Source organism: Euphorbia lathyris, chromosome 6 (assembly GCF_963576675.1).
Source record: "Euphorbia lathyris chromosome 6, ddEupLath1.1, whole genome shotgun sequence".
NCBI classification, from domain to species: domain Eukaryota; kingdom Viridiplantae; phylum Streptophyta; class Magnoliopsida; order Malpighiales; family Euphorbiaceae; genus Euphorbia; species Euphorbia lathyris.
Window position 1 is genome coordinate 62,720,181 of NC_088915.1, and position 12,319 is coordinate 62,732,499.

Genomic DNA, 12,319 nt, shown 5'->3' on the forward strand with positions numbered 1-12,319 from the left:
AGCAAAGTGTAAATTGATGAAATATTATTTAGCATGAAAATAAATGGTGGTTTTCACCTTGACCAGGTGAATTTGGTCGATCACTATTAGATGTAGGAGGTGTGAATTTAAGCCTTACGATGAGAAAAGTAAGAAGAACAAAAAGGAAAAAACGAGAAAAATATGAAAAGCAATAGAAAAAAAAAAGAAAAGTAAGAAAATGGGAAACAAAAAGGCAACGTTCATTTTTTCCATTTTTGGTTTATTTCATTGGTTTTCTTCCTTTTTCCTTTTTTTTTTGTTTTTTCCCTTTTCCTTTTTTTTTTTATTTTTCTTGCTTTTTGTAGTTTTTTCGTTTTTTTCTATTTTCTTTAAATATTTTTCCTCTCACGTTTTTTTTGTCCATTTTTCATCTTTTCTTGTTTTTTTTTTCGTTTTCTTTTTTCTTTTTATCGCTTTTCTTCTTTGTGTCTTTCACGTTTACTGTTTTTATTGATTTCCCGTCTTTAATATTTTTCTCATTTTTTTTTGTTTTTAATGTTTTTCTCGTTTGGTTGGTTTTCTCGTTTTAACTGTTTTAACTGTTTGTTCTGTTTTTCTTATTTTTGACTTTTCTCTATTTTTTCAATTTTCTCAATAGTTTTGTTTTTTTCATTTTTAATTTTATCGTTCAATAAGAATTATGTATTATATATATTAATATTAAAAATACAAGGGCTGCATGTAATGGGGTTCATACCCGTTTTTTTCATGATTTACCATTACATAAATTTATAAAGAAAAATTGAATAATCTATTTGTGATTCCATTATGATAAAAACATTATGATAAATCAAACATTGTAATAGGCGTCCATTGTAATGGACATTCCATTATAACGACCATTACAACGTATGAAACATGGCCTTAGGGTTTGTTTGGTTGAAGTGTTCATATTTATTATTATTTGTTGTTGTTATTAGTTGTTTAATGTTGCTGCTAGTTGGTATAAGTTAGCTGATTTTCATTCCAAAATGACCATAACACACGTTTCTTAATCCTAACCAAACACTTCTATTATTTTATTTTAAGAGAAAAAACAAAAAGAAAATTTAAAAAAGAGAAGCAAACGAGCATCTACTTTTATTTTGAGAGAAAAAACAAAAGGGAAATTTAAAAAGAGAACCAAACGACATCTACTTTTAAATAAATAAGTGCATTGCAGATTGCGGGTAAAAGATTACTCTATATAAATCATAGGTAGCTAGTTTATGGATCTAATATATTAAAGACCTAAGCCCAAACAGGTATGAGGCTCTCCAGGGGGCATCCATTTATGTACCTAGAAACTCCTCATTTCTACATCGACTTACAGTCATTGCCTTACCCAAGGGTAGCAAAGTAATCTCACCTTTTGGGACCCTTTAGCTGATTTTAAATTCCATTGCAGTACTTTTCTTACAATCTTATTGATTTTGACATTAGAGTGTATCCAGGAGGTCCACCCAATGCAGGCCAAACTTTGAAAACCAAGTCAGTGATCCAGCTCTTAGGTCAGACCTATCATTTGGTATAGTGAACGTGGATAACTACTTAGACAACCTTCATCGGATTTTCTCAACTCGACCGATTAACTTCCTCTAATTTTTCAAGTGACTAGAAGTCTGTTGCCGTCTGATATCTTTTTCCGAACGACACATCTATCTTTATTATGTATAATCTTTCTAATTAATATAAAATTCTAATTCTAGATTGCAGTACCAGATATACGAGGATTTATTAAATTATATTGGAAAATAACTTAATGTTTAATATGTATAAAGACTTTTATTAAAAAAAATATGATTTATTGTATATAGATTATCTAAGTTAAATTAGTCTTGCTTCAGGTTTCAGTAGCTTAAGCTTACCTGTTCCCTAGCGCCGGTCACGATCCGTGGATTGAGTCATGACAAAGTTGGTCCCCTCCATGGTTTGAGATTTGTTCCGAGTCATCTCCTATTCCATAATCTAGGTGCTCATATAGGTAGGTCTTTTTTATTTTAATTCTTGTTGTAGGGGAAGACTAAGTCAATTGTAGACACCTTTAAGAATCAGTGTCTCCACTCCAAAGGCTTATTAGACAATTTTCCTAAGATATCAAACTTTAGGTTCAACCACACCATATGTTTAAACTTATCCCCTTACAATGGAGTGAAGAACGTTCAATAGACTAGGCCTGTCGCCCTAATCCTATTCTCCCGACACAAGGAATAAAAGGAAAACCATAGTCCTCCAACCATTCCATGCAATCTCACTATGTGCCAAGTTAAAATCATACAACACCTCTATAAAGAAAGGAAGTAAGGGCAATCGAATCCCAACATTTAGCTGATTCTCATTGATGATCATCTCATTCATACTTACTCGATCATCTATCCACTCCGTTAATGTTGGCACCGACAACCTTAATGGTCGCCCAACTCAATAGCAGGTTGCAATCACTCCTAAATTTCAATCAATAATGACGATGTAGGCATCCTATATAGACTTTGATTTGGGGGGCCAGCGGTCGGTCGAAGCTATCAAATCGAACTCCAAAAGAGCTTTTCATCTTTGATAAACCTAGATGCCATATCACCTCGAAAAACCTCTAATAGAGTAGATCAAACCCTCCAAGGGTAATGACCATTAAACAAAGGTTCGATCGAACACCTCCCACCGACCGAGGAATGGTAGGTTTCTCCCTCGCCAAGGATCCCTTCGATACCTTACCTTTGGGCACAAACTCAAAAGTAACTGACAACTCAAAATCAACCTCAGCCATCTTCTTCGCCTTCAACTATTTTCTCCTCCGAGAAGGGGAAGGATGCATCATTACATAATCTCATATTACACCACCCTTGAAGACAGATTATATGCGGCCAACTTTGCGGACATACTTGAACATGGTTCCCGCAGCTAAACGAAAAAGAAAGAAAGTCCACCTAAATTATAAATCTCAGAAAACCAGAAGATAACAAATACTCAAAAAGGGGGGAGGCAGGGAGTGACATCTGTCCAACAACTCACGGTGTTGGCAGTTAGGAAAGAAGTTATCAGATAGCTGGAGAAAAGCAACCACCAACTCAGGCGACAAATATTCAGCCAAAGTAGGGAGAGCAAAGGAAACAAACAGGTTATCATCACACGAGAAAAGTGTTTAAAAAAAGCAAAAATTGAACAGTTATACAAAAGGACTTGGAAACCCAAGAGTCACGACACTCATTGCTATCATTTAAAGTGTTGTCGCCCTTATGCCTAATAGTTATGAATGCGCCAAGACATGTGTGCTTGCATCCACTAAGGAGAATTTGACTCTTCATTTGCCCCCCATGAGAAGGAGACATGTGTGCCACACACAACCCTAATATTGAACTAAGGGGCACAAGCAGCTCTGGCTCTGCCCAGTAAGAAGATCGGAGAAATCGTATCATTACTTTGGACCGTAGAAAAAGCTTGATTACCGGAACTCACATCAATAACTCGAGATACATGCCCGACCATGGAGGGACCCCTTGATGAGGCATGTGGGCTTCAAGCTCACGTACACATATCTCGAGCTCGCTTGACACCCGAGAGGACCTAAGCACGTCGTCTAGAGACTAAAGATCCACCACGGAAGCCTTCAAAGGGAACTCGTCGGGCTACCTGCTCCAACCCGAAGGGTAAGACAAACTCAGCACGTAGGAGCATTATGGACTTTAACTAGCAGACCCAAAGCATATATAAAGGCCTCAGGTACTCAAGAGAAGTGATTTTTTTTTTCTCTGTCTCCACGCTTTACCTCCAATACTCCATACTGAATATCTTTACTAACTCGCTCGTCAGAATTTATACAGAGGACAACTTCCGACGTAGGATATTTAGTTCAAGCGTATTGAACGTGGAATAGTATACACTTTTCATCATAGCCTTAACCAACGTAAAAGATTTTTTTTATAAGAGCTTAAAAGATTAATGTTGATGTTATATAAAGATTTATCTATATTTTTTAAATTATTATAAAGTATAACTTTTGGCGGGGTCATGCTCAGTCTCGGGTTAATGACTTTTGGGCGCCAAAAAGTTCAAGCCAAGGCCTGACCCGCTCCCCATAACGATGGCCCAGTTCACTTTCGATGTTAGACTACTGCACCCGTCCACCTAGCATTGACGTGGCGAGCTTACGTACGCGGTTTCAACGAGTTCAGAGATAGATTGCCCGCAGAAGAACCAAACCCAGAGAGGAGTGGAGTATCTGTTTCTATGGCGTCCACCAGACTCTCTCTTCCATTTCGTTTCCGGAGTTAGCCATTCTAAATAAACGAGGGAGGTATCGCTAAATAATAATAAACAGAAGATCTTTACGTGAAGTAGACTACTAACAAGCTTCGAATTCAATCTATCGATCAATTAATCCATCTCAATTTGAACAATTCTGGTCAACTAACAATGTCTGAGCAAGAACAGAACATGCTTGTATTCGCACCGTTTCATAGCTCCGTCGATGAGGGTTTCTGGCACAGGTTATCTTTCCTCAAACTCAATAAGTTCCGCATCGATGATTCTCCCATTCCCATCACAGGTACATCAATTATCTTTTCTGGCATCGTTTAATTTTCTTGAATTTTTTTAATTTGGAGTATTAGATTCAGTAAACTGCGATTGCTTGGTACCAACTAGCGGAAATGAATGCCAAGAAAAAGAAATTGCGTTTTTTATTTTGTTATTTTCTTTTTGTAGGTTTCTATGCGCCCTGCTCGAATCCTCAGCTATCAAATCCCTTGAGTCTTCTTGCGGAATCCTTGCCTAGTGATGAGAGTGAGCAATCTTCGGTCCCTGCAGCAGTACATCGCGGCAATAGGACTAAATGCGCTGTTCCTGGCACTCTTTACAATACAAATACATTGGAGGCGTACCAAGCCCTAGATAAATCAAGCTTGCTCAAGCAGGAAGCTAAAAAGGTAATTCTATAACACCTGATCCTTGAATTACAAGTGCTTAATATGTGATTTCGAGTAATGTTGAGAAGATAGTTCCTGCTATTTATTGGATAATTTAGATTTGGGATGACATTCTCTCTGGAAAAGCTGAGGAGGACTGTGCAGTATTATCAAGGTTCCTTCTTATCTCGTATGCAGACCTCAAAAAGTGGAGCTTTCAGTACTGGTTTGCTTTCCCTGCTCTTGCGCTTGATCCACCAGCAACAGTCGCCGAGTTGAAACCTGCTTCGGAATGGTTTAACTTGGAAGAGGTGATTGAATTATGATTGTGGTTGAAGATTTTGTATATACTGCTTTACATGACTGTTACATTGTTGGTGTTAAACATATTATTTGGATTGTGTAGGCAGCGTCGGTATCAGCAGCTTGCAATGACTGGCGTAACTCAAGTTTAACTGCTGGTAAAGAGAATCCATTTATCTCAATTTACATTGCATTTAATTAATTTTAGAAGAAACCACAGTTTCTTAACCTTATAAATCTGTTGCAGATGTGCCATTCTTTTTTATCTGTATTGCTTCCGATTCCCATGCTACAATTAGACATCTAAAAGACTGGGAAGCTTGCCAGCGTGATGAACAAAAGGTTTGTCTTCATAAACTTCAAGTTCTTTGGAAATGGATTGGCTTGTGCCTATGGACAGGGTTATTATCTCAAAGTTATTATGATAGAGTAATGGGATTATTGCTTAATTGTTTTACAGATGCTACATAGTTAAAAGGTTATGCTTGTCATCTGCAGGTACTATTTGGTTTTTATGACCCATGCCATCTTCCAAATCATCCTGGTTGGCCTCTTAGGAACTTACTTGCACTGATATGTTCAAGATGGAATCTCAAAAAGGTCCACTTTTTATGCTATAGAGAGAATCGTGGTTTTGCAGATCTTGGATTGTCCCTTGTTGGTGAAGCCTTAATAACAGTTCCACAAGGTAGAGAGCGGCAGAAATAGGGTAACAACTGTATTCGGTTTACTGGTTTTATCTCATACAGTTTTAGTCCTTCTTTTGGTTATGGATTTTTAGCTTTTTAACATCTATCCAGGATGGAGAGATTTGGGATACCTACCTAATTCAGTAGGATGGGAACTCAGGAAAGGTAGGCCCATGTCCAGGGTTGTTAACCTTGCCAAATCCATGGATCCAAGAAGGTAATTTTGTCTGTAATTACACACCTTACTCTGTAATTTTATGTCATTTTCTGCTATCTTAGCTTGTTGAGATGCCCTTGCAGTTTGGCCATATCAGCAGCAGATTTGAATTTAAAACTAATGAGATGGCGTGCTTTGCCTTCCCTCAATTTGGATAAATTGTCCTCTAGTAAGTGTCTGCTCTTAGGAGCAGGTACACTTGGATGCCAGGTTGCTCGAATGCTTCTGGTATGTGTTTAGAGGATACATCTGGTAACCTTTTGTTGCATATGTGGGTTCTCAAAATTTTGTGCTTTGCAGTCTTGGGGCGTGCGCAAAATCACACTAGTGGACAATGGCAGGGTGGCTATGTCTAATCCATTAAGGCAGTCCTTATATACCTTGGATGACTGTCTAAATGGAGGTGAATTTAAAGCAGTAGCAGCAGTTAAAAGCCTTAAGCGAATATTTCCTGCTGTGGTAATTGCTTAGCTCTAAAATCTGGTATACAAGGCTTTTAAAAGTATTTTTGGACTTTTTTTTTATATTTATCTGTCCTGGTTTGTTTCTCAGGAAGCACACGGGGTTGTGATGGCTATACCAATGCCTGGACATCCAGTAAGCAACCAAGAAGAGGAGACCGTGCTTGAAGATTGTCGACGTCTGCATGATTTAGTTGATTCCCATGATGCTGTCTTTTTGTTGACTGATACGAGAGAAAGCAGATGGCTTCCTGCTCTCCTTTGTGCAAATGCCAATAAGGTTACATTTCTTAATAGAAGTTTATATCATACTTTTGATGTAGGTACCGTGTTCTTTTTACCAAAGCTCAGGTTGCTTTGGTTTGGAAGTTTATGAACACCAAATTCCAATGGATAGAATAGCAATTGTTGCTTTAAATTTTGATTTGCCTTCTTGTTACCAATTTCCAAATATCTTTCCGCAGATAACTATAACTGCAGCTTTGGGGTTTGATAGCTTCCTGGTTATGAGACATGGCCCTGGTCCTCTGAGCTCGACTGACGACTTAGAGTCTGAAGCTCCAAACTCTTTATCTGCACAAATGGATAACCTTGCATCGACTGATAGAGGCACAAAGAGATTGGGATGTTACTTCTGCAACGATGTGGTTGCACCAACCGATGTAATTGACTATATTGTAAAAGATTTGTACCTTATCTTTTCTGCACATATCTTGTCTTGCAATAAGTAGCTTGCTTTATGTGCAGTCAACTGCCAATCGCACTTTGGACCAGCAATGTACCGTTACACGACCAGGGCTTGCTCCTATTGCTTCATCACTTGCAGTTGAACTTTTTGTTGACATTTTGCATCATCATGATGGGTAAATTCTCAGACTAACAGCCATTGCAAGTGATGCTTAGTTACTTGTCATGACGTATAGTTGATAAAGAATTGTGGTTTTCATCTGCATCTATATAGGATATTCGCAGAGGGTGAGGTTGCAAACAACAGCAATGGTGGGAATATTGAGCAGCCTCTTGGTATTTTACCCCACCAGATTCGCGGTTCTCTGTATCAATTCTCCCAAATGATACTTATAGGCCATGCTTCTAATAGTTGTACGGCTTGTTGCAGCACTGTAAGTTTCTTTTTTCTATTAAGGATTTTGCAATTATACACTCATAGAATAAAACACAGCCATTAATACCAATACCTCAACTTGAACCTTGTATATGATGAGCTGCTAAATGGATGCATTTATTTTAGGTCTTGGACATCTTATCAGATGTCGTGGAAATCGAATTAGGATGATTATGTCAATATACTTTGGTTAATATTAATACCACTACAGAAAAAAAAAAAAAAAAAAGGCAAGCAATTATATAACTTTCTAGTTGGCAGGGGCAGATTTACAGTGGGCACGGAGGGTCTGTTAACCCCTTCCCCCAAGGAGAAGTGAAGAAAAACTATAATTACTGATGGATTTTTAAATTGATAATTGTGTCGTAATTACAATATTCTGAATTTGTAATGGATTTGTTAGTAGTATGGAACCTGTGGACCAAATTGTCGGTCTCAGATCAGGAGCGGAGACAAGGGGGTGCTCCGGCTTCCGGGAACCACCCTTGAGAGGATGGTTCAGCCCTTCTATATCCGTAACAAGGAGCTGCTAGGGGTGCAAATTGGCACCCTCAGCTTTTGATGTCTGTATTTGCCCTTGTCTCGGATACTTAGTCCCCAAAAGATCTGTAATTTTTCGTCCGTCGACCCTCGGAGCGTTCACCACTGCTAGTTGCTACTTGGGATAGCTCCCTAGTAATTGGCAAGTTAAACAATAATATCTATACTTGCGTGTATGGTGCTAATTTCTATAGGAAATTCCTGATGAAATGAGGTTTTTTCAGGTGGTATCTGAATATCGAAACAGAGGAATGGAGTTCCTGCTGGAAGCCATTAATCATCCTACCTATCTGGAGGACGTGACTGGATTAACAGAGTTAATGAAGTCAGCTAACTCGTATAAACTAGACTGGGACAATGAGTCAGATGGTGTTGATGATGATGATTTTGTAGAATTGTAATTAAATTCCTGATGATGGCTTCCCGCGTTCTTGTAACTGTACATTGTTCATTTTTTCTTAATGAAGTTAGCAAAGCAATGCAAAGCCAACTTTCGACCATTCTAGCAAAGGTATAACCAAAACTAGAGGATATCATTGTGCTAGTAAGCCTAAGGGAAGCATTGATACTGTTCATTTTCAGGCATTCCGTACCATTTCAGCTCAAATAGAGTACCAGGAAAAGCAGTTGATTCGGTCGGAGCTTGGACAGTTACGGGTGATAACTGATAATTGGGTTGCTATTATATCATTTCATCTTTTTACATCATCATCATATTAGATGCAATAAAGTTACATTTTTCTATATTTTTACATTTCATTGATATAAAATTATATGACTTGTGAATTCAATAGGATATAAGCAGATTAAGGGTTTGTTAAATAGATTTTGAATTAAACTTTTACTCCATCCGTTCCATAATAGATGTCTTTTTAAAGAATTTTTTTTTGTTCCATAATACATGACATTTGATTCAATCTATGCACTTTTTTTTTTATCAAATATATCCTGATTTAAATTGTCTTTTTATTTTAGGAATAGATAAAAATTAATTAGTGGATGTAATTAATATAAAGGTAACATACTCTTTAAATATATATATATATATAGGGGTGAGATCCAGCGTGACAAGGGATTAAGTTGTGACAAGGAGCTTATTGTATGACATAACAAAACTACGTAGTTTTGATGATAATTAAAAAGGGCAAGGTGGCAAATTGGTAAATAAAATGAAAGAGATAATAGAGAAAATTGTTTTATTTCTTTTCTTTAAAATACATTTTCCCGACATCTCTAACATCGTTTTTCGAAAATTTTCATAATATTAGTCTCGTCTAAATTAGACGGTCATTTTAAGATCCCTGAATCTCAAGTAAAAAAATTTTCGGTGAACGGAATCCGGGTGGGCGTTTTCCGGCGAGAAACAAAGTTCCCAGAAAATTCTCAAAACATTTCAGAAAATGTAAAACATTATTCTAAGAAACTTTAATTCTTGGGTCGAAACAGGATTTCTTACGGTTTAATCCCAATAAAACCTTTTCCTTAATTTTATCCATTTTACATGCTTTAATAATTTGTTGGGACTATACCGTAAGAAATCCCGCTTCGATCCAAGAATTAAAGTTTCTTAGAATAATATTTTACATTTTCTGAAATTTTTTGAGAATTTTCTGGGTACTTTGTTTCTCGCCAGAAAACGCCCACACGGATTCCGTTCACCGGAATTTTTTTTACTTGAGCTTCAGGGATCTTAAAATGACCGTCTAATTTAGACGAGTGTAATAGTATAAAATTTTTCGAAAAACAAGGTTAGAAATGTCGAAAAAATGTATTTTAAAGAAAAGAAATAAAACATTTTTCTGTTGGAACAATACAAGTATTATGTTGGAACAAATGGTACACTCATTTGGAACAAATGGTACACTGATTTGGAACAATGTAAGTAGGACAAAAAACGTACCCAGAAAATTATCAAAATATTCGAAAACATGTAAAACATCATTTTAAGAAACTTTAATTCTTGGCTCAAAGCGAAATTCCTTACAGTTTTGACCCAATAAATTGTTGAAGCATGTAAAATGGATAAAATTAAGTAACAAGTTTTATTGGGACTAAACCGTAAGAAATCCCGTTTCGACCTAAGAATTAAAGTTTCTTAGAATAATGTTTTACATTTTTTGGAATTTTTTAGAATTTTCTGGACTCTTTTTTTCTTGTCAGAAAACGCCCACTCGGATTCTGTTCACCGGAATTTTTTTTACTTGAGCTTCAGGGATCTTAAAATGACTGTCTAATTTAGACGAGTCTAATAGTATAAAATTTTTCGAAAAACGAGGTTAAAAATGTCAGAAAAATGTATTTTAAAGAAAAGAAATAAAACAATTTTCTGTTGGAACAATATAATTATTATGTTGGAACAAATGGTACATTGATTTGGAACAACGTAAGTAGGACAAAAAACGTGTCCAGAAAATTATCAAAAAATTCCAAAACATGTAAAACATTATTTTAAGAAACTTTATTTCTTGGCTCAAAGCGAGATTCCTTACAGTTTTTACCCAACAAATTGTTGAAGCATGTAAAATGGATAAAATTAAGGAAAACATTTTATTGGGACTAAACCGTAAGAAATCTCGCTTCGACCCAATAATTAAAGTTTCTTAAAATAATGTTTTACATTTTCTGAAATGTTTTGAGAATTTTCTGGACATTTTTTTTCTTGCCGGAAAACGCCCACCCGGATTTCGTTCACCGGAATTTTTTTTACTTGAGCTTCATGGATCTTAAAATGACCGTTTAATTAAGACGAGTCCAACGGTATAAAATTTTTTGAAAAACAAGGTTGGAAAAGTTGGGAAAATGCATTTTAAAGAAAAAAATAAACAATTTTCTCTTTCTTTTTATTTACAAATTTGCCACATCCTTTTGGTTAATTACAAAATTGGTCATTGTCACATAATAATAAAGTGTTTTAGTTAAAATTAATTATATTTTTTTAAATTAATTATAGTTATAGATAATTAAAGTTAACTTGTTAATCTAAAAATGAAATGATATAAATAATTAGAAGTTGTATTACATTCTTCTACATTTTTAAATGTCATCACACTAATAATAGTAGTAAAATTACATACGATACAATTATGACTTTCTTTGGATTGGACTAGTGTTAGACTCATTTAAAATTAAATACTCAACACAAATTTTAATGGTGTGCTCAATAGTTTTTTTAAGGGTGTGTTTAATAGAAAGGGAAGGTAGACGTAAAAGGATTGGAATTTGAACAAGTGTATTCTTCCTTCTCTCGTCTTTTGTAACAAACACACTCCAAGTTAAAACTAACTGACTCAATTTAAGATCTATTTCGAATCATCCTAGAACTGACCGAATCACAAATGTCATAATAAATGAGATCCTAGATATTTGCAGAAGGCTTCACGCACTTGTGAAAACTTAAAGACAATCGTCCTGTGTGGTTTGTCATCCAGACCGTTACCCGGTTTCCTTCCCGACACACATGCTCAATCCGCACCTCCCAATCCCGGGCCACTAGTTCCTTGCATTTAGCAATTAACCAATAGGCTCGGTTATGGTTCTCCACAACCTCATTCACCAAACGAACCACCGCCATCGAGTCCAACTAAAAAATGACTTGTTCGCAGCCTCTATCCCAAGCAACTTGTAACCCAATGAACAGCCCCGAATCTCTGCCAACATCGCTGTATAGACCCCTAGATTCACCGCAAAACCTCCCTGCCACACGCCTTGGGCGTCCCGAATTGCACCTCTTGCTGTAGCCAAGCCCGGATTACCCTTGCTTGCCCGTCATAATTACACTTCATCCACCCCAAACCCGGAGGTTTCTAACAAATTAACACTTCAACACGATCAGACTCAATTCTTTGCTCCGCCGCGAAGGCAACCTTGAACCTCGCCACTTGCTCTTTAACCCGTCCAGTTCACACAAAAAAAGAATTTTTTTTATATATCTGGTTAAGGAAAGGGGGAAAATAAGTAGATTGATTTTGAAAATATAAAATAATTAATTTAATGATAAAAAAAAAAAAAGCACCAATGTAAATTGGATGAAGCAGAGGCTATTTCATTGTTTATTTGACGTTATTCTGAAACAATCACTCAACAAC

At 36.4% G+C, this 12,319-nt stretch overlaps 1 protein-coding gene across 1 annotated transcript; it reads left to right on the plus strand.

Annotated features, from left to right (window-relative positions):
* The first annotated feature begins 4,239 nt into the window (after positions 1-4,239).
* Positions 4,240-8,811, plus strand: LOC136233199 (ubiquitin-like modifier-activating enzyme atg7). Its single transcript, XM_066022807.1, has 14 exons — positions 4,240-4,543; positions 4,702-4,922; positions 5,021-5,212; positions 5,308-5,362; positions 5,452-5,546; positions 5,703-5,892; positions 6,005-6,110; positions 6,194-6,338; positions 6,411-6,569; positions 6,663-6,851; positions 7,036-7,233; positions 7,319-7,434; positions 7,533-7,692; positions 8,459-8,811. The coding sequence occupies exons 1-14, from the start codon at positions 4,411-4,413 to the stop codon at positions 8,633-8,635; spliced, it is 2,136 nt and encodes a 711-aa protein (XP_065878879.1). The 5' UTR covers positions 4,240-4,410; the 3' UTR covers positions 8,636-8,811.
* Positions 8,812-12,319: the final 3,508 nt, after the last annotated feature.